This window comes from Danio rerio, chromosome 22 (assembly GCF_052040795.2).
Source record: "Danio rerio strain M-AB ecotype USA chromosome 22, GRCz13ab, whole genome shotgun sequence".
Lineage (NCBI taxonomy): Eukaryota > Metazoa > Chordata > Actinopteri > Cypriniformes > Danionidae > Danio > Danio rerio.
In genome coordinates, this window is record NC_141042.1 from 3,099,102 (window position 1) to 3,127,049 (window position 27,948).

General features: G+C 39.8%; 3 protein-coding genes and 1 long non-coding RNA gene across 5 annotated transcripts in view; 3 read left to right on the forward strand and 1 right to left on the reverse strand.

Annotated features, from left to right (window-relative positions):
• The window catches only part of LOC141380121 (uncharacterized), a 46,287-nt gene extending 44,590 nt beyond the window's left edge, over positions 1-1,697 (forward strand). For both annotated transcript variants that reach the window (NM_001447171.1, NM_001447170.1), the window contains 1 exon segment: positions 1,300-1,697. The gene's annotated coding sequence lies outside the window, so the exon portion shown is untranslated.
• On the forward strand, positions 1,308-10,486 carry LOC103909511 (uncharacterized). Its single transcript, NM_001447166.1, is given in 6 exon segments — positions 1,308-1,334; positions 2,012-2,166; positions 3,615-4,061; positions 5,006-5,452; positions 6,319-6,855; positions 8,023-10,486. Coding segments are annotated over 6 exon segments (1,956 nt in total). The 5' UTR covers positions 1,308-1,329; the 3' UTR covers positions 8,388-10,486.
• Positions 1,308-24,577, forward strand: LOC137487273 (zinc finger protein 91-like). The gene is given in 7 exon segments (NM_001447167.1): positions 1,308-1,334; positions 12,407-12,516; positions 13,053-13,580; positions 14,738-15,091; positions 17,380-17,850; positions 18,890-19,342; positions 22,219-24,577. Coding segments are annotated over 6 exon segments (2,457 nt in total). The 5' UTR covers positions 1,308-1,334; positions 12,407-12,446; the 3' UTR covers positions 22,800-24,577.
• Positions 23,864-27,887, reverse strand: LOC141380127 (uncharacterized). Its single transcript, XR_015521668.1, has 2 exons — positions 25,282-27,887; positions 23,864-25,076 (listed from the first exon to the last, which is right to left on the reverse strand). It is a non-coding gene; the product is annotated as an uncharacterized LOC141380127 (long non-coding RNA).
• Between the last annotated feature and the right edge of the window lie 61 nt (positions 27,888-27,948).

Here is a 27,948-nt window from a genome sequence, read left to right on the forward strand (position 1 = left end):
CATGTCTATATTTTTCTTGGACATGTCTATTTTTGAGGACTTAAATGCACCTGCATTGATTTCTACATTTCCTGAAATGTCCAGGATTCAGCGTTTGTCTTCTACAATCGTCATCAATTGAGTGATTATTTTATACCTTTCTCTCTTTAAGCCTGATTTACACGAGCTGTGGAGGCTTTTATATTAGAAACACTCGCCTTTATACTATTATTCCAACATCGGTTCTGTCGTGATGAAACAGTGGAGAAGAAGAGATCAGCATGTGAAGTTGCTGAATGAATGAATTTAATTGTATATTAAAAAGTTTGTGGATTAATGTAGAGGACACTCCTGAAAATGTGTGTCACGCCACCATCACTCAGTCATGTATATTAGAGCTGGACGATACTGGAAAAAACCGACATTGTAGTATTTTGTATTTCTGCGATAAGTTTTGTGATACGAGTTAAACGTCTCTGTCTGGGAAGAGTTCTTCATTCTTCATTGATCAGGAGGAGTGCATCTGCATAACATACAAACAAATCACAAGCATAAATTAACACGAGAGAGCAAAGATACTCATGAAATAAACTGTTATTAAGGGTTTTCTGGACAGTTTTAACAGTATTGAGGTACATAAATGTAATAATCAGATGAAGGATATCATTATTTACAGTGGTCAACATCTGAAGAGGATCAAATCCTTTAATCAAAGTTGTCCAAAAACTACTCAACAACACTCATTCTTGTGTCATCTACTCTTGCCTTAAAAATATTCACTCTATTAGGATTAAAATGAGCATGTGTTTCTGTTTTCTGCTTAATTATACTCACAACTGGACCTTGCAGATCCTGCAATGTGACTACTGCAGATTCACACATTGAAATATCACACACCCAGCATCTGGAGGGAGATATTTCAGCTATTTCATCAAAATACTACAGATTGTGCCTGTTTAGAAAAGAGAAACTTTTAGGAAAACCTAGATTTTTTTGACTTGTTTGTTGTCTCTTAAACCTGATTGCAAATACATATAATATACTTGTTTATTATTATATTTATTGGTTTCAGGTAGTCCGTTTATAAATGTTAGTCTTCATTAATCATCTTTTGATAAAATTGTTTGTTTATTGATGGTAGTTTTTTGCCTCACACATGATAGAGTAAAACATCTTTACTCTGCAATGGAGACACCGAAACCAAACCCAGGGCATAAATTCACAAAAATGTGCACTTAAGATGACTTTGTGTATTGATTAGCAGTTGTTTTGTAAACCGTTTTGTTACGCGCCCTCCTCGCCGTGATGACGTCAGCGCTTACGCGTTCATTCAGCGTCGAGTCTTCAGAGCTGAGGTGAGTCGTTGACGCTTTTTCTCGTGTTTACACAACAATAAAACACACTTTACAGTTTATTAAAGCGACAATCTGCGACTAGTTTCTGCATTGAGTTCACCTCTATCTGTGTGTCTGCTGACCAAAACAATACAGCAGGCGGAGAGGAGCTCTGAGAGGACAATATGAGCTCAGTGTTTGTGTTTTTCTGTCAGTGTGTTTGTTTTTAACTATTGGAGTATCGCAAAATATGATCTATGAATGTAATGGGAATGTAGTTTGTGTTTGGTTTTTAGGATTGGTCAGTTTCTTTACCACGTGTATGTGTTGGCGGTCAAATTTTTGTATTGTATGAATAAAGTATATTCTAGATTTCTTAAAAAATGTCAGTGGCTTAAACTACATTATTCATGCTGCAAACACAGTATAAAATGAGCTGATCTGCTGCTGTTTACAGTTTGTAGTCTGACGCTCATCAATATGATTAGAGCTGCTGAAATCCTCTTCGTCAGTAGTTCCTGTCTTTCCTTTCCTTCTTCATGCTGATGCCTTCATATCTACCAATAACAGACTTTTCTGTTTCAGCAGACTTGAGCATATTACATAATCATCTGTTGTATTATCTACAATATATAACTATCATACTGCTTTATTTCATTAGAGTGAATTAAGCAGATTTTCTGTTTATTCTTTTGCAGCTCCTCCTTGAGTTCAGCTATAAATACTGGAATATTTTCATCAACAAAGACGAGCATCAGACCATCAGGAAGAAGAGAAATCTGCCAAAACAGTGAGAAGATGAGTGATCCAGAACTCTGCAGAATTAAACAGGAAGAGACTGAAGAACTAATAGGTTTGTGTTTATTCATTACTCTTCTATGATGAGGCTGAAAAACAGTGAGGTTGTGAAGCTTTAAGCTCTTCATATGAATCTTTACACACTTCATCCTTTTTAGTTATTTTTCATATTACCTTTTATGCACTGCATCCTTAATTTCCTTTTATTTATAAAATTTTGTCATTAAAGGGCATCTATGATGAAAATCAACTTTTTAAAGTTGTTTAAACAGAAATGTGTGTAGTATAGTGTGTCCACAGTCATATTGGGCTGACACAAACACAATAAGTCTTTTTTTTTTTTTAATTTCCTGATGTTAAAATAGGATCCAAATTCCTCCTGATTTGAGGCCCAGCGCAACGTGACGTAGGAGTGTGGTTTTGCCCACACACCAAATTGATTGACAGCCACGAATTAGCACGTCTCATAGTAACATGTGTAATCATATCAACAAGACAGGAGGTGCGTAAAGCAATCGGGATTAAAAGATCTGTTCAGCTCTCTGTGATCATCAGTCATCATCAAATATGATCAAGAATGAGCTTTACAAGTTTAACACTTTTTTAAAACAGTGCGTGTTTGTAATGAAGTAAAGAGGGTAAAATCACTATAATTCATCACCAGAGCCTTAAGTCAGCACAATTATAAAAGAAAACGCTTCAATTCCAGATTGTGGATGTTAAGTCAGGTTTATTTTGTACATTAACATAATGGATATCCACACAGCAGTGGAAATTAACGTGTATCCTGTCACAGTTGCTGTTAAACGCACGCGCTCTGTCTGTGTCTTTGTTTGTTATCACTGTGTGTGTGCATGAGCTTTGTAACGACACATCATGTGTGACTCATCATTGCAGAAAGGCTTGAATTAACTCCATGACTAATACATCAAATAATCATTGGGAAAGTTCTTACTGTAGTATTTCTCGCAAACGTTACGTGAGATCTGCTTCATGTCTGTCACTGTGCTGTTTATCTGACGCAGCCAGGGCGGAGACACACTCTGACATGTGGGAACAGTGGGCGGGGAGAACTAGCTCATTTGCATTAAAGGCACAGGCAACAAAAACAACTTCAGTGTGTTCAGAGTGGAAAATTCCATAACTCTGAAAGGTCTAATAAATAATCTGATGAGCGTTTTGGGCTGGAACTTTACAGACACATTCTGGAGACACAAAGGACTTATCTTAAATCTTGAAAAGGATAAAATAGGTGCCCTTTAAATACAAGTAGTCATATATATGAAGTAAACCTTTAATTGTGCTCAAAGAAAATACACTTATTGAATGCAACAAACATCAGCAAAAGTTCTGTTGTACCTTCAGTGTCAGTGAAAGACCCAGATGCCCAGATGAGGCTTTTAAAATTTATCACGCACTGTTGAGCCCTGCTAGAGCGCCATCTGCTGTTTACAAACTTTAAAAAAAAGCCTCTTAAAATGAACTTATTTGTTTTATTTTCAGATGTGAAGGTGGAGAGTGAAGTACTGAATGAAGATGAGGAGAAACATCAGGTCAAAAGTAAAGAAAAAATCCTATCAGAGACTGAAGATAGTATTTCAGTGAATGGAACAGTTGTAAATTGTTTCACCTGCACTCAGTGTGGAAAGACTTTGAGCTGCAAAAGCACTTTCAATAAACACATGAGGATCCACACTGGAGAGAAACCTTACCAGTGTTCACACTGCGACAAGAAATTCAGTTTATCACAAAACCTGAAATCACACGAGAGGACTCACACTGGAGAGAAACCTTACCAGTGTTCACACTGCGACAAGAGATTCAGTCATTCAGGAGTCCTAAAAACACACGTGAGGATCCACACCGGAGAGAAACCGTATCACTGCACTGCTTGTGGGAAGAGCTTCACATGTTCGTCTTCTCTACGATTACACACAAAAAACTATCACAGTAAGTAGATCATCTAAAGATCCAGGTTGCATTATTTAGGATTAAGACTGTCCCAGCAAACCCACAACTAGACAAATGAGCTCAGGTGTCGGCTTTTAAAGTAGTTAGAGAATTTTTAATTTCTTGTGCACACTAATCACAGTCGTTCAGAAGTTTAGGTCAGACTCACACTATGTACAGTTGCCTTGAACCTGGCCGAAGTACGCTTGTCTCCCCTGACGGCCCGCACTCACTTTACATTTGGGCCCGGGCACGCTTACGTCATCGATGATGCGCTGTTCAGTAAGAAACGGTCTCGCTCAGCACAGTGGAGATTTCTTTAGTTATATCGGTTTAGTCGTTTGATGTGCGGTGACACGCAGTCAAATATTTTGCCGAACAGATCAGCCACTTTTGACGCTCATAAACAACTATAAAGTCTTCGAGCTGCAGGAATTAGGAGGTCTGCTGAAGGTGCAGCTGTGGTGTGGTGATGGGTTTGCGTCTTTAATAAACAGTTTGCGTTCATTGAACAGTTAGAATGATTAATATGAAACAGTCCCTTAAAAGTCACGTCTCGTCTTCAGTTTTCAGACGCGTTTTCGTTAACACTACAAGCGTACCACGCCAAAGCCCAAGTAAACAGCGCTCTGGCACACCTCTTTCAACCGGGCCAGGGCCGGCCACGTGAACCGCGCCTGAGCCCGATTCAGAGCACTTCCATTTCTCAAACAATCCAGGAAACAGGCATGGTTCGGATAGCATAGTGTGAGTACGCCCTTAAAGTGTATTTGGAGTTAGAAACTTTCACAGAGAAAATGAAAAGTGATCAGCACAACAAAACCTTGTATTCACACATGCTCATTAACATTTACAGTGTCCACACGTGGGTTTTAGTCAGTAATGATTGCAGTCAAGTCTTTCTAGTGGAACTGTTAACAACTTGCACTTTTTTTAATTTTCAGATGTGAAGGAGGAGAGTGAAGAACTGATCGAAGATGAGGAGAAACATCATGTTAAAAGTGAAGCAAAAAAACAATCAGAGACCAATAATAGTATTTCAGGGAAAGGAACAGCTGTAAAAAGTCTCACCTGCACTCAGTGTGGAAAGAGTTTCAGCTGCAAAAGCGGTCTCAAGCAACACATGAGGATCCACACTGGAGAGAAACCTTACCTGTGTTCACACTGCGACAAGAGATTCAGTTTTTCACAAAACCTGAAGACACACATGAGGACTCACACTGGAGAGAAACCTTACCAGTGTTCATACTGCAGCAAGAGATTCAGTCATTCAGGAGTCCTAAAAACACACGTGAGGACTCACACTGGAGAGAAACCGTATCACTGCACTGCTTGTGGGAAGAGTTACAGAGATTTTTCTTCTCTACGATCACACACGAAAAACTTTCACAGTAAGTAGATCATCTAAAGGTCCAGGTTGCATTATTTAGGATAATTGTGGCGTTAATAGAATGTTAGAAATTGCAGCAGCAGTGGGAAAGAAGGAAAGTTTTTGTAAAAGTTTGGAAAAACCTGAGGGATAAGTTTGTTAAAACAAAAAAAAAGAGGCCCCCCAAAAAATCTTCAATGATATTAATGATATGACATAGTTCCGGAAACGTTCTACTTTTCTGTTTATCCGTCTGATTTTACTGTCTGTTTCTTTTGACCGCCCTCTGTCATTTAAAAAAACATCTTAATGGCGAACACGTCAAGTATAAAAGCCTCGTCCGTTTCGTGAGGTGCGTGATGTGGCGCCAGGCGAAAGTATAAATCAGCATTAAGATGGTTGTTTGTTTTTTCTGTAGTTCAATGGTGCATCTAACTCATCTTTACTGTTCAATTTGAACACATTTATTTTACCACCAGTTTTGTGATTTAACATTTTCTCTTTTTGTGTATGCATGTTTTTAAAATTGCAAAATCGGTCTTAAATTTAATGCTTAATGGTCTTAAAAAGGTCTTAAAAAGTCTTAAATTTGACATTATGATATCTGCAGAAACCCTGATTTATTCACACATGCTCTTAAACATTTACACTTTGCACATGTGTGTTTTAGTCAGTAATGATTGCACTGTCAAGGCTTTCTAGAGCGTAGGTCTCAAACTCAATTCCTGGAGGGCCGGAGCTCTGCACAGTTTGGCTCCAACCCTGATCAAACAGCTGATCCAACTAATTAAGGTGTTCATGACTCTGTGCAGAGCTGCGGCCGTCCAGGAATTGAGTTTGAAACCTAGAGGAACTGTTCAAATCTAAACTCTTAAAATTAACTTTCAGAAGTGACGGTGAAGGAGGAGAGTGAAGAACTGAATGAAGACGAGGAGAAACATCAGGTCAAAAGTGAAGAAAAAACCCAATCAGAGACTGAAGATAGTATTACAGTGAAAGGAACAGCGGTAAATAGTTTGACCTGCACTCAGTGTGGAAAGAGTTTCAGCCGCAAAAGCGGTCTCAATGATCACATGAGGATCCACACTGGAGAGAAACCTTTCAAGTGTCCACACTGCGACAAGAGATTTAATATTTCACGAAACCTCAGATCACACCTAAAGCTCCACACTGGAGAGAAACCTCACCAGTGTTCATACTGCAGCAAGAGATTCAGTCATTCGGGACAGCTAAAATCACACTTGATGATCCACACCGGAGAGAAACCTTACAAGTGTTCATACTGCGGCAAGCGATTCCGTGTTTCAAGAAACATGAAAGCACATGAAAGCACTCACACTAAAGAGAAACCGTATCACTGCACTGCTTGTGGGACGAGATTCTCATATTCATCTACTTTACGAAAACACACACTAAACTGTCCGAGTAAGTAGATCATCTAAACACCCACAGCCATATCACCCTGCAGCCCAAGACTGGCTAATCACTGAAGCTAAGCAGGGCTGAGCCGAGTCGGTTTTTAGATGGGAGACCACATGGGAAAACTAGGTTTCTGATGGAAGTGATGTTAGTGAGGCCAGCAGGAGGCGCTCAACCTGAGGTCTGTGTGAGTTCTAATGCCCCAGTATAGTGAAGGGTACGTTACGCTGACAGTGAGCGCCGTCTTTCAGATGAGACGTTAAACAAAGGTCCCTCTTATTCTTTTTAACAGAGACTCAGAAGATATTGGGTTCTGTTGTACCTTCAGTGTCAGTGAAAGACTCAAAACTAGACAAATGTGCCCAGATGTCGGCTTTTAAAGTAGTTGGTGCATTTTTAATTACACACACTGTCGGCTACATCACTATAGTATGTGATGGCAAAGTTTGAAAAGACAGAGCAAATGAAAAGCGAAAGCTTCATCTATATTATTATAGTTGTAGTTACAACCCCAAATCAGAAAAAGTTGTGACAGTATGGAGAACGCAAATGAAAACAGAAAGTAGTGATTTCTAAATTTACTGTGACTTGTATTTCATTACAGACAAAACAACAAACATTATTTCATGTGTTTTTCTTCATTTATTTTCCTGCAAAACATTTAAAAAATAGTTGGGACAGGAGCAGTTCAGGGCTCGTGATCAGGTAAATTGGTGAAATAATGATGTGATTGGAAACAGGTGATGCCAACAGGTGATTGTAATCATGATTGTGTACAAAAGCAGCATCCAAGAAAGGTCTAGTCCTTTAGGAGCAAAGATGAGTTAAGGATCGCCAGTTTGCCAACAAATACATGAGAAAGTTATTGAAATATTTAACAATGATGTTCCTCAAAGAAAGAGAAATGAGCCCAGATGTCGGCTTTTAAAGTAATTGGAGTATTTTTAATTACTTGCGCACACTAATCACGGTCACTCAGAAGTTTAAAGTGAATTTGGAGTTTGACACTTTGACAGAGCAAATGGAAAACAATCAGCACAACAAAACCTTTTATTCACACATGCTCATAAACATTTACAGTGTCCACACGTGTGTTTTAGTCAGTAATGATTGCACTGTCAAGACTTTCTAGAGGAACTGTTAACAACTTGCACCTATTTATATAATTTTCAGATGTGATGGTGAAAAAGGAGAGTGAAGAACTGAATAAAGATGAGGAGAAACATCAAGAAAAAACCCAATCAGAGACTGAACATAGTTCTTCAGAGACAGGAAAAGCTGTAAAAAGTCACACCTGCACTCAGTGTGGAAAGAGTTTGAGCTGCAAAAGCACTCTCAATCATCACATGAGAATCCACACTGGAGAGAAACCTTACCAGTGTTCACACTGTGACAAGAGATTCAGTTTTTCACAAAACCTGAAGACACACTTGAGGATTCACACTGGAGAGAAACCGTATCACTGCACTGCTTGTGGGAAGAGTTACACATATTTATCTTCTCTACAATTACACACAATAAACTGTCACAGTAAGTAGATCAGCTAAAGGTCCAGGTTGCATTATTTAGGATAAAGACTGTCCCAGCAAAACTACTTCGAGCTGGGATCGAACCGGCAACTCTTTGTATGGGAGTTGGTTGCTCTAACAAGAAGGCTACAGATCATGGCCTCTAGTGTCTGTCACTAGAGCACCTATAGCAGAGTAAAGTACTGATTCCAGAAAAATCTACTTAGGCACAGTAAAGTATTTGTACTTCCTTACTTTCCATGTCTGGAAAACTCCATTGTGTTTTCACAAACATCAGATTTAATAGTTTAGCACATGTCTATATTTTTCTTGGACATGTCTATTTTTGAGGACTTAAATGCACCTGCATTGATTTCTACATTTCCTGAAATGTTCAGGATTCAGCGTTTGTCTTCTACAATTGTCATTAATTGAGTGATTATTTTATACCTTTCTCTTTAAGCCTGATTTACACGAGCTGTGGAGGCTTTTATATTAGACACACTCGCCTTTATACTATTATTTCCAACATCGGTTCTGTCATGATGAAACAGCGGAGAAGAAGAGATCAGCATGTGAAGTTGCTAAATTAATGAATTTAATTGTATCTAAAAAATGAGAAGTTTGTGGATAAATTTAGGACGCTCCTGAAAATGTGTGTCACGCCACCATCACTCAGTCATGTATATTAGAGCTGCACCATACTGGAAAAAACCGACATTGTAGTATTTTGTATTTCTGGGATAAGTTTTGTGATACGAGTTAAACGTCTCTGTCTGGGAAGAGTTCTTCATTCTTCATTGATCAGGAGGAGTGCATCTGCATAACATACAAACAAATCACAAGCATAAATTAACACAAGAGAGCAAAGATACTCATGAAATAAACTGTTATTAGGGGTTTTCTGGACAGTTTTAACAGTATTGAGGTACAGAAATAAATAATCAGATGTAGGATAACATTATTTACAGTCTTCAACATCTGAAGAGGATCAAATCCTTTAATCAAAGTTGTCCTAAAACTACTCAACAACACTCATTCTTGTGTCATCTACTCTTGCCTTAAAAATATTCACTCTTATTAGGATTAAAATGAGCATGTGTTTCTGTTTTCTGCTTAATTATACTCACAACTGGACCTTGCAGATCCTGCCATGTGACTACTGCAGATTCACACATTGAATTATCACACACCCAGCATCTGGAGGGAGATATTTCAGCTATTTCATCAAAATACTACAGATTGTGCCTGTTTAGAAAAGAGAAACTTTTAGGAAAACCTAGATTTATTTGACTTGTTTGTTGTCTCTTAAACCTGATAGCAAATACATATAATATACTTGTTTATGATTATATTTATTAGTTTCAGGTAGTCCGTTTATAAATGTTTCTCTTCATTAATCATCTTTAACACTTTGTTATACTCGTTTGTTTATTGATGGTAGTTTTTCGCCTCTCACGTGATAGAGTAAAATCATCTTAACACTACCAAAGAGGCACAGGAACCAAACATGCAGATATAAATTCGCAAAAAATGTGTACTTAAGATGACTCTTGTCTACATTAGCAATTGTTTAGTAAACCGTTATAAGTTTGGCGCGTATTTCACGGTCCTATTTGCTCCCGCCTCGCCGTGATGACGTCAGCACATACGCGTTCATTCAGCGTCGAGTCTTTAGAGCTGAGGTGAGTCGTTGACGCTTTTTCTCGTGTTTACACAACAATAAAACACACTTTACAGTTTATTAAAGCGACAATCTGCGACTAGTTTCTGCATTGAGTTCACCTCTATCTGTGTGTCTGCTGACCAAAACAATACAGCAGGTGGTGAGGAGCTCTGAGAGGACAATGATCTGTGTATTTGTGTTTTTCTGTGTAACGTTAACGTTAGTGTGCTCGTTTTTCTAACGATTTGAGCAATGAAGTATGATGTGAAGATGTAACAGAATTCGGCGTATGTAAATTTATCCTTTAGTATGTAAATCGACACATTTTTATTTATGTGACGGAGAAAAACAACAATGGATGTCCAATAAGACAATGATCTTCAGTGGTGTTATCCATTAGAAAAGTCCCACCAGTGATCATTTTCATGATAAATAAATATTAGGAAATGTCTGCTTTAAGGTATCTTATGTATCTGAAATGAGTCAGATCCGTACCCTGTGTCTGCAGTTAGGGCAGGGCGATTTGGGACATTAAATAAATTCTTGATTAATTGAACATTTTAATTCTATTACGATTAATGAAGGAATATTTTATTCAGTTTATTTTTTTTTTGCCTCTGACAAGTTTTCACTGACAAGCTTTGTCCAGTAAATATGCTCACATATTACAAGTGAGAGGTGTTTGAATGAAGGCTATTGATTTTAAAATAATTGAAGAAAACACACACTATTATCTATGATTATTTATTGAACATCAACATTAAACAACTGAAATTAAAAACACGCTTTGTCTGAAATAACTTTTGGATACAAAAATGCTAAGGAATTTTTTTCAGATTAAAAGTAGAAAATAAGCAGTATCTCTTCAAAGTAAAATAATTTTAGCATGTCTTGTAAATAATACTTAAGCATTTCTTGCATCTTCTGTAAACAAATATTTTAATGTAAATAATAATCTTAATGTAATGGAAAATATGTCATCTAATCGTTGTCAATTTAGTGCAAAGTAAGGCTCAAGAATGGGTTCATCGTCCTACTTTACCAGAGATCAGATGTGGCTGCAAAGTGGCCACAGAAGTAGCCTCAGCGTTTAACAGAGCGGACTCCACATGCAAAAAAAAAAAATCATTCTGGAAAAATTAGACCGGTCATAGATACTGAATGTCGATGTTCAGTTTAACAGGAAAAGAATCGCTCAGCACAGTGGAGAATGCTTTAGTTATATTGTTCTGTATTATTTTTAGTTGTTTGGGATGCAGTGACACGCAGTAAAATGTTTTGCCAAACAGATCAGCTACTTTTGACACTCATAAATTATTTTAAAAGACCTCGTATTACAGGTATTAGGAGGTTTGCTAAAGGTGCAGCTGATGTGCATCGAGGGGGTTGTATCTTTAATAAACTATGACAGCTAGGGCTGTAACGATACACCAAACCCACGATTCGGTTGGTATTACGATTTTTGACCCATGATTCGGTTCGTATCACGATTTTTTTTTTTACGTGGGGGGTGGGAAAAAAAAGGTTTTTAAAACTATTTTTTATTAAATAACATTTGAAAAATCTTTATAAACTAAACATCAAAGAACAATATTAACTATGCAAATTATTAACAATATAAATAGCCATATATAAAATAAAAAAAATGCCAAAGCTATATCACTTCTGTTTTCTTTGTAACAAAATACTGTTGAAAAACCAAACAGAACTAAACTCCATTGTGTAGATGGTTCAAGCATGTTGAAAATTTTTTTTTTAATCAAGTTCTCTTACATAGAAAAAGTAAATTAAATGGCTACTAGGGATGCTCATTTCGGTTAATTTTGCTAACGGACAACCGCCGCTCATTATTCGGTTATTAACGGTTAACTGGTCAGATTATTATTAATTTTATATTAAACAAATTGACCTGTCTATTTTGTGTCTGACACATTAAATATTGCATTTTAAAATACTGATTTATTTTCATATGCTAGCATATTAATAACAGAACAGAACAACAGAGCATCTTCACACTCCTGCAGTGTTTAGCACAGAAGAACAGAATAAACTAAATAAAATTAATAAATACTGAATTGCACCTGGGCCTGATTCGGAGCACTCACATTTGTCAAAATGAATCGGCAATCGTGCCTGGGCCCTGTTCGGATGGCCTAGTGTGAGTGCACCCTAAAGGCTGATTTATACTTCTGCATCAAGAGCACACGTATGGTCCGGCGCAGCCTTCTGCTGATCCTGAATAGTTTGATGCGGGTTAATCATCTGAGGCTTATGAATATTATCTGAACTGCTAAAATCCTCCATATCTACAGATTATTGGCTACCACATTGATATATTTGTCCCTCTGTGTAAACTAATCAGATTTTTCTTTTTATTCTTTAGCTCTGCCGCCATCAGTGAAAGCCAAAGACAGAGTTTATTGATGGACAGTGAGAAAATGAGTGATCCAGAACCCTGCAAAATCAAACAGGAAGACACTGAAGAACTAATAGGTTTGTGTTTATTCATTACTCTTCAATAATGAGGCTGAACAACAGTGAGGTTGTTCACAGGTCACTCGTTTTAGTTTTTTTTATGTTACCTTTTATTTTATATTGCACTGCATCCTTAATTTTACTTCTTGTTTACAATTTTGTCATTAAAGAAGTCAAGATATATGAACTGAACCTTTAAGTTCATCTCTAGAATGCATCAAACATAATAATATTAATAATAATGAGCACATGTTCAGCGCTGTGTTCTGCTGGAGAGATGGAGTTTCACAGTGAGCTTTTAGCAGGGTTCTGCTTCTGTTGTACCTTCAGTGTCAGTGAAAGACAAAACTCACAAGCAGACAAATGTGCCCAGATGAGGCTTTTCAAATATGTGGAGCATTTTTAACCACTTGCACATCGATCTCGCCTCCCTTACCAATATCTTGACAAATCTTGAGCTCCCTCTTGCGCTGTTGAGCTCTGCTAGAGCGCTATCTGTTGATTACAGACTTAATAACTCGCCTCCTAAAATGAACTTATTTGCTTAATTTCAGATGTGAAGGAGGAGAGTGAAGAACTGAATGAAGATGAGGAGAAACATCAGGTCAAAAGTGAAGAAAAAACCCAATCAGAGACTGAAAGTATTTCAGAGAAAGCAACAGCAGTAAATAGTTTGACCTGCACTCAGTGTGGAAAGAGTTTCACCCGCAAAAGCGGTCTCAATGATCACATGAGGATCCACACTGGAGAGAAACCTTTCAAGTGTCCACACTGCGAGAAGAGATTTAATAATTTAAGAAACCTCAAATCACACATAAGGCTCCACACTGGCGAGAGACCTTACCAGTGTTCACACTGCAGCAAGAGATTCAATCATCCAGGAGTCCTAAAATCACACATGAGGATCCACACCGGAGAGAAACCTTACAAGTGTTCACACTGCGGCAAGCCATTCAGTGGTTCAGCATGCATGAAAGCACATGAGAGGACTCACACTGAAGAGAAACCGTATCACTGCACTGCTTGTTGGAAGAGATTCTCATATTCATCCTCTCTACGACAACACTCACTAAACTGTCAGAGTAAGTAGATCATCTAAACACCCACAGACAAATCACCCTGCAGCCCAAGAAGCTAAGCAGGGCTGAGCCTGGTCAGTACCTAGAGACCACATGGGAAAACTAGGTTTCTGTTGGAAGTGGTGTTAGTGAGGCCAGCAGGGGGCGCTCAACCTGGGTCCTAATACCCCAGTATAGTGAAGGGGACACTATACTGTCAGTCAATGTCGTCTTTCAGATGAGACGTTAAACCGGGGTCCTGACTGTCTGTGGTCATTAAAATTCCAATGGCACTTTTTGTAAAGAGTAGGGGTGTAATCCAGTGTCCTGGCCCAATTCCCTCCATCAGCCCTTACCCATCATGACCTTCCAATCATTCCCATCCACTGAATTGGCTCTATCATTGTCTGTCCACTCCACCACTGGCTGGTGTGTGGTGAGCGCACTGGCGCCATTAATCTGTGGCGTTATTCCAAGTGGATGCTGCACACTGGTGGTGATGTGGACAGACAACCCCCCTCCCCTAATGATTGTGAAGTGCTTTAGGTGTATGGCCATACACGATAAAATGCGCTATATAAATACACATTACACTGAACAAAGATCCAGGTTGCATTATTTAGGATAATTGTGGAGTTGATTGAATGTATATAATGCTAAATGATATAAGTATGATGTGGTTTCGTCATCATTCCCTCAAGCCATTCAGGCTGTTTACATTTGTAATCCCAAATACAAAAAGGAAGTAGTGCGAGTCGCACTTTTTCACCTTTTTGACACGAAGTGAACGCCTCGATAAACAACACTTCAAGAGTTCACACTTCCAATTACTCATGATTGATAATAAAGCATGTTTGGCATGCTGTTCTGGAAGCTGTCCTCGAGCCTAGGGCTTCCTCCCATTGCAGGGCGAGAGTGGAGTTTGAGCTTTGGTAGATCTTGAAACTCCCCGGCTGAAGTAGCTAATGAACAGATAGTGATTGCTCTTAAGGGATTACTAGTTACTAGGGGCACGCCTATGGTGCAGATTTGGAGTAGTCAATTAACTTAAGTTGCATGTTTTTGGACAGTGGTAGGAAACCTGGGGACCCAGGGGAAACCCACTCGAGCACGGGGAGAACATGTAAACTTCACACAGAAACGTCTGCTTAAAAACGTGCACTTATTTATTTAATTTTCAGATGTGATGGTGAAGGAGGAGAGGGAAAAACTGAATGAAGATGAAGAGAAACATCAAGAAAAACCCCAATCAGAGACTGAAAGTATTTCAGTGAAAGGAACAGCTGTAAATAGTTTGACCTGCACTCAGTGTGGAAAGAGTTTCAGCTGCAAAAGCATTCTCAATAATCACATGAGGATCCACACTGGAGAGAAACCTTACCAGTGTTCACACTGCGGCAAGAGATTCAGTCATTCAGGAGTCCTAAAAACACACGTGAGGATTCACACTGGAGAGAAACCGTATCACTGCACTGCTTGTGGGACGAGTTTCACATATTTTTCTACTCTACAATTACACACAAAAAACTTTCACAGTAAGTAGATCATCTAAAGGTCTATTTTGCACTATTATGATAATCGTGGAGTTGATAGAACGTATTAAAAATGTGCTAAATGATATAAGTATGATGTGGTTTCTTCATCATTCCCTCAAGCCATTCAGGCTGTTCACATATTGCATCTTTTGCAAACGCAAGTTAAAGGGCCATGAAACCCCCTCGTTTCAGCAGGGTGTTTCTCTCTACTTTGGAAAAAGTCAGAAAAGTGGGCGTGTCCAGCTCTGTTTAGGGCGGAGTATCGGAGGAAGAAAAGAGGCTTGGTGTGGGAGTGTCTATTTGGGCGCGCTGAATTTCAGAGTCAAAACACACACACACACACACACAGGGGACAAAGTGACTGTGTTTACATGGACATCTGTAGTCGAATTATTTGCCAAATTATTAAATGGTGGACTTTAACTGCAGTTTGGCTCTTTCATTCAGGGTATTCATTCATGTCCCTCGCGACAAACGAGATATTTGATTCGAGGAACTGCTCTAAGCGTGTATTTTTCATGCAATGTTTGATACCGCACGGCGAATGAGAGAAAAAAAACCTCAGCATTTCCCGGAAACTTAGATGCACACGGCAGGTAGCGTCAGAAAGCTGCGTGTGTTATTCCGGTCACTAAATGCGGTGAAAATCCTACACGAGGTTAAAGTTTGGTTGTAGTGCTAACTTGTTTACACTCGGTGTAATAGTTTGTTCGATACGAATAAAATACGAACTGAATAAACAAAGAGCACTGGTCGCTCACTTACCAAATCTGTAGAGACAGGACAATCACCAGCAACTAGAGCCGCGACTTTATTAAGAGGAGACTACAAGCGAATCCGGATCTCAGCGTTTGCAGATGAGAACAGCTCTCAGGTAAACAATAATCCTCCTTAGACACGCAAGTTATTGTTGTCGAGCGTCACGTACACCTTTAATCCACACGTGACTCTGAGCTCTCACAGAGAGAAAATGAAAACGAAACTTAACTGCAGCAAACTATAAAAGCAACACTTCACGCTTGTTTTGCCAACACAACGTGGCGTCTTTGTGGTGTAAATACGGTGACAATAATGAATATTAATGAAGTTGCACAATAGAGCGCGCTGATTGGTTTGACCCAAGCCTTACTCATGCATTAATGCAGCACACTGTAAGACGTAATAAGACACACTCTGGCACAGACGTCCAGTCTGCACGCTGGAATACACGCTATTATCTCATGACCGTGACGCAGCTTCAAAAATTCGTTTCAAACCGGAAGTACGAATTTGCTTGAAATAACGCAAAAACAACCAATTTACACTTTTTTGTGAAATATAGGTGTCCTAATAGTGTTTTTAGCAGTGTGGGACACATATATGACTGTCAACAGCTCAAAAAATGTGTTTTGGTGTTTCGTGACCCTTTAACAAAGAGGAAGTAGTGCGACTCGCACTTTCCACACATTATTGACACAAAGTAAACAACTCCATAAATAATAAAGGTCACCACAGATGCTGTTATTCTGCTTAGCAGAGACACAGGAGATCTTGGGTTCTGTTGTACAGTGAAAGACTGCCCCAGCAAACTCAAAACTAGACAAATTTGCCTAGATGTCGGCGTTTAAAGTAGATGGAGCTTCTTTAAGCCTGGTTTATACTTCTGCGTCATGTGACCGGCGTAACCCACGGCGCATGCAACGCGCGTGGCTGTGCATTTATACTTCTGCGCGCTGTCTCTGTTGGTCTGCATTAACACTTCCGAAACGCTAGTTGGCAGTGAGGTGTAAATGTTCCTCTGTGTCGAGTTTCTTCGCTGCTGTGTTGCTTTTCCTGAACACTTCCTGAATGTACAAGTGGCTCAAACTCGCTCATTTTGAGGCAGGAACCGGCGGACGTGCAACAACTTTAACTATGAGGTAAACACAAAACAAAACTTTCCATCCGGAGCTTCTTCACGGGACTCCACACTTGTAAACAATCGCTCCATCAGGCTCGCACCATTCACGCGGCTAGACTCGTCAGCACTACCAAGCCGACCAATCGCAGAGCTTGCGCTACGCATCGTTGCGACGTGTAGTTACATTTTTTCGTCAGTGACGCTGACGGCCACGGCGAAGGGCTATACGTCAGCGCCGTAGCATACGCGTGCGTTTGACGCAGAAGTATAAATCAGCCTTAACTCCTAAGCATTTACAGTTTGCACATATGAATTTTAGTCAGTAATTATTGCACTTCTTTCCAAAGTTTTTCCAAAGAAACTGTTAAAAACTAACCTCTTAACATGAACTTATTTACTTAATTTTCAGATGTGATGGTGGAGGGGAGTGAAGATGAGGAGAAACGTCATGTCAGAAGTAAAAAAAAAACTTTCGCCTGCACTCAGTGTGGAAAGAGTTTTAGGCGCAATTACTATCTCATTCTTCACATGAAGATCCACACTGGAGAGAGACTTTTCAAGTGTCCACACTGCGACAAAACATTCAAACGTTCAGGACTTCTCAAAGTACATGAGAGGACTCACACTGGGGAGAAACCGTACCAGTGTTCACACTGCGACAAGAGATTCAGTGATGCAAGATACCTGAAACTACATGAGAGGACTCACACTGGAGAGAAACCTCACCAGTGTTCACATTGCGACAAGAGATTCAGCTGTTCAAGAAACCTGAAATCACACTTGAGGACTCACACTGGAGAGAAACCGTATCACTGCACTGCTTGTGGGAAGAGTTTCACATGTTCATCTTCTGTACGAAAACACACAATAAACTTTCACAGTAAGTAGATGATCTAAAGATCCAGGTTGTATTATTTAGGATAATTGCGGAGTTGATAGAATGTATACAATGATAAATTATACATGTTTGATGTGGTTTTGAGATTGACATCATCCTCTTAAACCATTTAGGCCAGGGGTCTCAAACTCGCGGCCTTGCAATATTTTGTGGCCCGCGCCGACCGCTGTACACTGACAGAATGTCAGAGAGAGCGCTCCCCGCTCCGCTGATTCTATCCGTTCACAGCGGTCACTGGCATTCCCCGCCCGCCGGGTAAACAAAGGGGCGGGGGTGCCGGTAACGTCACCACGCGCCCCGCCCCTTTGTTAGACGCTGTGACGGGAGGGAAGTGGAACTTAAAGGGGAACTTAAAGGGAACTCGCGCCGGCCAGAACCAAGGTAAGCTGTTCCCGCCCCTGCCTGCCACTTAGCTACCTATCTGCAGCCTGCCACCTACCTAGCTACAGCCTGCATCTTATATATATTATAGGTAGATACAGACTGGTACAGACTGATGTGACTGGAGTGGGGTGGGGGTGTTTTATTTATACATATATACGCCTTTTTTTAGGTGAGGGAATGGAAGTTTTGAGTGAGTTCCCCCACTTTTTTCCCTAGGACTTCAATAAGTCAAAGTACAGGTCTAGACTTAATGATGATCATCTTCAAGCCATACTGAGGGTCTCAACTGCTTCCGCTCTAAAGCCAAATGTGGTTCAGATTTGTGAGAAGAAGCGCTGTCAAGTCTCTGGCAGCAAGAAGTAGGCAAAAGATGCCATGTTCAGAAGAACTGTTCATAATCTTCACTCAATGTTCTATTAATGTTCAGGACACTTCATGATCAGAAGAAATAATTAAAACTGTTAATAATGACATTTGAGGACTTTTTGTGTGTGAAATCCCTTATGCGGCCCAGCCTCACCCAGACTTTGCCTCCTGCGGCCCCCAGGTAAATTGAGTTTGAGACCCCTGATTTAGGCTGTTCACATATTACATCTTTCGCAAACGCAAGTTCATTTATTATTTGTTTAATTTTCAGATGTAAATGAGAAGAGTGAAGAGGAGAAACATCAAGTAAAACCTTTCACCTGCACTCGGTGTGGAAAGAGTTTTAGGCGCAACTACCATCTCATTCTTCATATGAGGATCCACACTGGAGAGAAACCTTACCAGTGTTCACACTGCGACAAGAGATTCAGGTATTCAAGAACCATGAAAATACACGAGAGGGCTCACACTGGAGAGAAACCTTACAAGTGTTCACACTGCGAGAAGACGTTCAGGGCTTTAAATACCATGAAAAAACATGAGAGGGCTCACAATGGAGAGAAACCTTACCAGTGTTCACACTGCCACAAGAGATTCAATGATACAAGTCAACTGAATATACATAAAAGGATTCACATCGGAGAGAAACCGTATCACTGCACTGCTTGTGGGAAGAGTTTCACATATTCATCTTCACTACGACAACACACAATAAACATTCACAGTAAGTAGAGCATCTAAAGATTCAGCCCTTTCAGGTCAAGATATTTAGGATTATTGTGATAATGCCTATCTGAAGGGGACCTATGATGGGGGTTCATGTCTTCTATTAGTGTAATCTGAAAGATTAAGAAATAAAGACATGATTATTTATGATTCTAAAATTAGCAGTTAAAACAACTGAAAGCTGGAATGACAGTTCATAAGGTGTGTTATATATTTTTTTGTCAAATGTTACATAGCAGAGCTACACAATATTGGAAAAATATGACAATATTTAGTTTTTCTGTGATTATATAGTGCAATATGAATACAGTTTTCAGACGTACCGTTGAGGAGCCAACCACATTCAGCTAGTAATTCAGTGACTGTGGCAGTGGGACATAATGGGCCCTATCATACACCTGGCGCAGTGTGGCGCAAGGCGCAATAGTCTTTTGGTAGTTTCAGCTTGGCGCAAGAGTGGTTTTGAGGCGTTGCGCTGCGCTGTTTAAATAGCAAATGCATTAGCGCTCATTTGTGCGCCCATAGGCGTTCTGGTCTAAAAAGGAAGGCGTTCTGAGGCGGACCGCTGGCGCATTGCTATTTTGAGAATCTATAATAGATTTTTCATTAGACCAAAACTAACCCGGTCTAAACTCCGGCGCAGAGTTGCACCTCGCTTACACACTGCTTAATACACAAAAGAGAGCAATAGGCAAATATCTTTACATATGAAAAAATGTAAATATTAAGGATATATATAGGATATAATAAGAATAGATATAGGATATAAATATAAATTATTAAAATATTACAAAACATATTATTTTCTAGCCTACATAAATATGAAAAATCACTGCTTTAATGTCTTCTTCATCTCGGGAGGCTTTTTCAGTTCATTCATAACAATTTGCTTTTGTGTAATGTTATTACTATTAGCAGTATTATTTAATATATCCATATTTATATTTGTTTTATTAAAAACAAGCTTAGATTTGCCCACCTGTCAGGTTTTAGATCATATGGGGCACAGCATGTGTTTTAGGATATAACTCAGGTTTTTGAGCACACTTTGTTATTATTGTTCATTTATTTGTTTGCTGGAAATTAGAACTGAATTTAGAAATAGTTTTGAAATGAATATTTGCGCTTAACAAACAAAATTATTTAATTATAGACTAACTGATGTCTGTGCGTAAAGGTTTCCTTATCCAAGAGCGAAAGTGAAAGTGATCCATTATCTCTCATTCTCATGCTGTAGATGCTCTGTTTAAGTTTTCTGTAAAAAAACAAACAAACTGTTTACTGTGAAATGCTCAGTTTTTCCACTTAGACTTACTTTATGCCCTGTAAATAGCGAATGTGCTTATGGCGCGACGCAGCTGGCTCTTAAAGGGAATGGGAGATGAGACTCTAATTGGTTTATTCTCAAAACACACCTATAACTCATTAAGAAAATAAACTCAACCCTTTTAGACCATGCGCCACGGCACAAGGCAGATTTTCCCGTCCGTAAATTAGCAAAAATGCGTCCTGACACGCCCTGAAAGCGTTTGCGCCCTGCGTTTTGCGCTCTGCGCATGGACCGTCAAAATAGAGCCCAATGTCTCCTTTCCCTCAGACAGAAAACGAGGATTACGACAGTAACTGAGATGTTCTCTTTCAGGTCGCAACACATTACAAAACGTTGTAAAATGTTAAGGGGTAATGTATGGAACGCAACAAAGTTGCTGAATCTGTTACGTGTAACCTTCCAACGTCCGCTGACGCTTTAAATCAACAGGAACTAGAATTAACAAGAGAGTCGTAAGTACTTTGAAACAAGTGCAAAGCTCATTTTTTGAAATGCTGACTAAGCATATGGCATCACTGAGTGGTGATGTGCATAGCAGGCACCGATCCCCAAAATGTGGGTTGACCAACTGGGCATACCAGACAACCAAACGGGCCAAGCATCCGGCTCCTCCAGTGCCAAGTCGAATGTTAGGGGCCTTGAAGGAATTCTGTAGGGTTCACCAGATGGGGGAACTTACTAGCAGAGTTGAAAAAGCTTATGCATCTCAGAGTAGGAAGAATGGAGCAGCAAGCATTTTCAACACAGAGCCTGGCCTTCTCCTGACTGGCACTGCCCAGCAATCGGGAGAAAATCAGCTTCACATGGAGATTAGAAAACCTCTCAAATGCTACGCTGCAGCCTACGCGTTGACGCATAGCCCTACGCCGTGGCCGTCTGCGTCGCTGACGTGCACCTCTCAACAAATGTAACTACACGTCGCAACGACGCGTAGAGCAAGCTCTGTGATTGGTCGGCTTGGTAGCGCTGACGAGTCGGGGCGGGACCACGAGCCTGATGGAGCGATTGTTTACAAGCGTGGAGTTCTGCAAAGGAGCTCCGGATGGAAAGTTTTGTTTTGTGTTTACCTCATAGCTAAAATTGTTGCACGTCCGCCGGTTCCTGCCTCAAAATGAGCGAGTTTGAGCCACTTGTACGTCCAGGAAGTGTTCAGAAAAAGCAACACAGCAGCGAAGAAACTCGACACAGAGGAACATTTACACCTCACTGCCAACTAGCGTTTCGGAAGTGTTAATGCAGACCAACAGAGACAGCAGCAGAAGTATAAATGCACAGCTACGCCGGTCACTTGACGCAGAAGTATAAACCAAGCTTCAGGAGCTAGACTCTGAGACACATCGATCTCACAAGATCTCGTCACTCTCCTAGTGTAAACTTTTTCAACTCTTTGAAAAAAGAGTTTTTTTATACACAGTAGGGTTGTCAAGAGACCATATCGATAAATAATTGACCATTAATGGCAATAAATTGATCATTGATTTAATCATTTTCCATCCATAACTTACATTGCTCTCCTAAAATTGTTCTCTTTACTTAATTTTCAGACCTGATGGTAACTAAAGAGGATAGTGGAAAAGCCAGTCATAGCATCAATCCTAAGGAGAAGACACATCTGTGTTCTGAGTGCGGAAAGAGTTTTGCACATCGTTCGTATTTAATTGCACATCAGAAGATCCACTCTGGAGAGAAACCATTCACATGCGCTCAGTGTGGGAGGAGTTTCAGATATTCATCACAACTGAATGAACACATGATGACCCACACTGGAGAGAAGCCACACGAGTGTGATCAATGCGGAAAAAGATTTTTGAAGGCTTCAAACCTGAAGGTCCATTTTGGAGTTCATACAAAGGAGAAGCCTTATCCGTGTCCTGTGTGTGGAAAAACGTTTGCACGTCCGTCACTTGTAAAAGAACATGAGCAGATCCACATTGGTGTTAAAAAGTATGTGTGCCTCGTGTGTGAGAGGAGTTTTCTTAGACCTGGAGAACTGAAACGGCACCAGAAGATTCACACCGGAGAGAGACCACACAAATGTGATCAATGCGGCAGAGCGTTTTCAAGGTCTGCACAACTAAAGAAGCATCTGAACATTCATGGAAATGAGACACAATCAGTTCCTTGATAGTAAAGAGTTTTACACTTTAATGAAATTAATCTTCCTGAAAACTCTGCTCTGTATTCATCAACGTCCGATTTGAAAGTCAGCTGTTAGTATGTTAATAAACCCCAATCTTTTCTAAATAGGACACACTTTATCACAATTAGCACTTCACACTCGGTTTTCACTATACAGGGCAGACTGCAAACATTGTTTTGCCATTCATCCAGGAACATCAGCTCATGCAGCATGATAATGCACGGCGACATGATGAAGGATCTGTACACAATTCCTGAAAGCTGTAAACATTCCAGTTCCTCTGTGGCCGGCTATATTCACCTGACATGTCATGTACTGAGCATGTTTCTGCGTATACGACAGCGTGTTCCTGTTCCAGCCAATATCCAGCAACCTCACGCATCCACTGAAGAGGAGTCGACCAACATTTCACAGTCCGCAATAAGTGAAGTTTATTCATAAACTAATTTCGAGAGGATCACGTGCTGATGATTTATCACGGCTGGTCTCGAATTTGCTAATCAGTATCCTCCAATCATTCGAGACCCAAGCTACTATAAATAACCACAGTTTTCAATTCACTTCATCTTCGTTTGGAAGAAACCCCCCTCCTCCCCTTTTCCTCCTCTTTTACCTCCGACTGGGCGACAGTGGTTAGCACTGCGAGCCCCACAGCAAGAACACCGCCGGCCCTGGCCCCCTAGGACCGGTGGATGTTTCTGTGAGGAGTTTGAATGTTCTCCCCGTGTCCGTGTGGGTTTTCCCCGGGTGCTCCGGTTTCCTCCCACCATCCAAAGACATTCAACATACATAAAAACCAAGCATTTATCTAACCCTTGTGTTCCCTTAGCTACAGCAGCGGGGGAGTTCTGTGATCCACCGAGCTCGGGCTCCTCTCACGCTCCGCCAAACGGGAGGAAGCCCCGGACTCGAGGAGTCCTTGAGCTCGGGGCTCTCTCCCGGAACAGCATGCCAAACAAGCTTTTATAAATCATCAGCTAAGTGTGAACTCTTGAAACAACCCCGATTGACTGTTTGTCACATATTGAGGATGTTTTGGCGTATATGACGGCGCGTTCCAGTTCCAGCCAATATCCAGCAACCTCACGCATCCAACTCCTGGAAGACAAAAACCTTCCAGTTCTTGCATAGCCAGCATACTCACTGGACATGTCACATATTGAGCATGTTTCGGCGTATACGACAGCATGTTCCAGTTCCAGCCAATATCCAGCAACCTCACGCATCCACTGAGGAGAAGTCGACCAAGATTTTACAGTCCGCAATAAACAACCTGATCGAATCTATTTGAAGGTGACTCTGTGCTCAAAACAGATACTGACTGGCCACACCTGCCAGGTGTATGGATTATCTCGGCAAGCTTATGAAAAATGGGGGCAAAATCAAAAGTGCTGCCTTAGTTTTATTGTGGTTGATCGTAATTATGCAAAATACAGTGGTTATACAGTGGTTTGGCTGTCAGAACCAGCAAAGCCTGAAGATAAAGTTGGTTTTATATACACACATTTGTTCAGTGACAACTTGTGACATGCTCCCTATATTGTTACCATAGTACTTTGAATATTGGATTGAAATGACATGTATTCGTGACTTGAAATCAACATTAGCACTATTTATTTGACTGTGAACAATGTTGTACTTTGATAGACATTGGTTGCAAAGAATGCTTTTGTGAAATTGTATTAAGGAGAAAGTCTGAATGTGTTAAGATAAAACTAAATATACTTCATTCAGCAAAGCGTTCTCTGCTAGGCCTAAAAACAGATCAAACATCAGAGTCACTTATTTATTTTTATTTATTTATTTCTTATAGCTTGTTCTCTTTATTTCATAGCTTTGCTGTTGGTTGCATTGCTTCTAGTATTATATGTTTATATTAAAGCGTTTTAACAAATCAAATTTCAGCAGTCGTGTTTCCAGCATGACAAAATTCTCCCTGGAGCCTTCAGAGTCAGCAAGTTCAGGCATCTGTACATTACATTACATTGCTTAAACCAATCAGATTTTAATTTGGCTATGCAAGGCCATCTTGCAGTAAAACACTTGAGTTTGGTAGGTTAATTGTAATTGTTTACTTTTTTAAATGGCTGTCTTGACAGTATTGTGATGATGTTTACCATGTTTAAGCTTCAGTATGAATATAAACCAAGTCAAACTGTAATAACCAGGCTTTTTCTTCAAGCGAGGCACTGATGCTCCAACAAAAAATAACCCATGTGTTTTTATAGTAACTGTTGTTTCAGTGTATTGACCATAGTTTTACTACAGTTAACATCAGGGGTCACCAATCTCGGTCCTGGAGGGCCGGTGTCCCTGCAGGGTTTAGCTCCAACTTGCCTCAACACACCTGCCTGAATGTTTCAAGTATACCTAGTAAGACCTTGATTAGCGTGTTCAGGTGTGTTTGATTAGGGTTGGAGCTAAAATCTGCAGGACACACCGGACCTCCAGGAACAAGTTTGGTGACCTCTGGTTATCATGGTTAGTATGTGCAAAGCTAGATTCATTTAGGATTACCATAGTTGACCACAAGCTAACCATGGTTTTGTCTCTGTATTTTTGCGTGTTAGATGCTTCAGTAATTGCTCTGTTAGACTTTATTTTTGAGTAGTATTTATGGATTGTATTGCTGTAGTGTCATTAGGATGCTATTAATTAATGTAGGACACCGCTGAAGGCCTGAGGGAGATGTATGCCCTGTCACTGGCAAAGAAACACAATACAAAGCTTGATTTTTTTTGCATACTGTTGAATTCTCTTAATATTCGTCACCTGTAATGCTGTTAATCTTTCATCAAGAAGGTTTTCAATCAGCAACGCTTTCTCTGCTAGGCCTAAAATCAGACCAAACATAAGAGTCGCTGATTTAATTTAATTATATATATATATCTCTTTTGCATATAATGTTTATTTCCTTTAGTCTGTTCTGTTTATTTCATAGATTCACTCTTTTTTTGAACAACTTGATTATTTGGATCAGCTGTGTTTAATTACGGTTGGAGCAAAACTGGAGCTGCGGCCTTTCAGGAATTGAGTTTGAGACCCATGCTGTAGACATGACGTCGCCAATCTCCTTCCTGGAGGGCTGGTTTCTCTGCAGGGTTTATGTCTTATATGTCCCAGAATGCAATGCAATTGTGACATCACAGCATTGTAGTGCTCAAGGGTTTAAGGCAGGGGTGTCCAAACTCGGCCTTGGAGGGCAGGTGACCTGCATAGTTTAGCTCCAACTTCCTTCAACACACTTAGCTGGAAGTTTTAGTATAGCTAGAAAGAGCTTGATTAGCTGGTTTGTTTAATTGGGGTTGGAACTAAAATATGCAGGGCACTGGACCTCCGGGACCGAGTTTGGGTACCCTTGGTTTAAGGCATTCAATTTAAACCCTTTCAGATGCTGCGCCAGTAGTGGACACTAATGTAATAGATGACGTACATCCGAGTCAACTAGATGAAGGGACTACAGCGTGTTGACGTCATTCATGATGGTGTAATGCAGGGGCGATTTTAGGATTTTCATTTTAGGGGGGCTCCTTCGTGACGTTGGGATACAGGTGATACAAGTTATCTATATCAAAGAAATGCAAATAAGCAGATATTCTAACAATTTATTGACAAACACACACCTCGATCTCTCGCTGTCCACGGCTGTGGTTTCCTGATCAAATGAAAAACAAAAGACTGGGAGGAGGCAAATTCTGCCACCGTTTTCATATCAAATTTAGGGGACTGAGGTGATAATTTAGTGCAGTTTATGAGCAATTGCAAAGTTTTAGGGGGGCTACAGCTCACCTAAAGTAGGCCTAGCAACGCCCATGGTGTAATGACCATTGTTCTAGGCTGACCAAACATATCACAAATATATAGTCAGAAGTCATAATTCAGTCAGTTAAAACATCACCACGATCTGACAGGATTCTTACTTCTGCAACCCAAACGAAGCAAGTCTTGAGATTACCCGTTGCTCATTTCATTAGAACTGAATCAGTTGTCTAAGTTTGGTTCAGACGGTGCTGTAATGTGTCAGTCAGAAAGATAAACTTTACACATTTAAGAAAAAAAAAGTTATTTAAACTTTTGTTATTTCTAAAACTATTCCAACATCACATGTTTTTATTTAATTAGCCTTTTGGTAGGCTAGTCATTTTTTTAATGTTACGGTTTACTAATCATCTTGTAATATTTTGTAAAAACGTTTGTTTACTGATGTTACATAAAGAAAAGATCATTTTATATTGTTTATGTATTTTTCAGCCATGAAGGATTACGTTTGCTTTTTAATTATTGCTCCTTAGCTTTTAAAGTGCCTAATAAACAGTATTTTCACCCACTGATCTATATATGATGTTCTCTATTATAGGACAGTAATTTCACCTCACGCTTTTTCTCTGTATTTAGCCATTGTTTTTGTTTTGTTATTTGGCGCGTTTATGAATATCTTCCCGCCTTGCGGCGATGACGTCAGCACTGACGCGTTCATTCAGCGTCGAGTCTTCAGAGCTGAGGTGAGTCGTTGACGCTTTTTCTCGTGTTTACACAACAATAAAACACACTTTACAGTTTATTAAAGCGACAATCTGCGACTTGTTTCTGCATTGAGTTCACCTCTATCTGTGTGTCTGCTGACCAAAACAATACAGCAGGCAGAGAGGAGCTCTGAGAGGACAATATGAGCTCAGTGTTTGTGTGTTTCTGTTAGTGTGTTCGTTTTTAAAGATTGGAGAATCGCAAAATATGAACTATGAATGTAAGAGGAATGTTGCTTAGCAGATATTTGAAGTTTTACACAAAAAAGCAACATTGCTTTGTGATTCTCATTAGGTTTTTATGATTTGTCTATTTACATACCCCATGGATGTGTTAGCAATCAAAATGTTGTATTGTGTGAATATTAGGTATTTAAACTATAGATTTCTAAAAAAGTAGTTGCTTAAACTACATTATTTATGCTGCAAACAGTATAAAATGAGCTGATCTGCTGCTGTTTAATGAGTGCTGGGCATCCGCTGTGTAAAACATATGCTGACTAGTTGGCGGTTCCTTCTGCTGTGCATCCCCTGATAAATAAAAAGACTTAATAAAAAATTAATTAATGATTAATATTAACCTCATATAATAAGACTTGTGGACACAATGT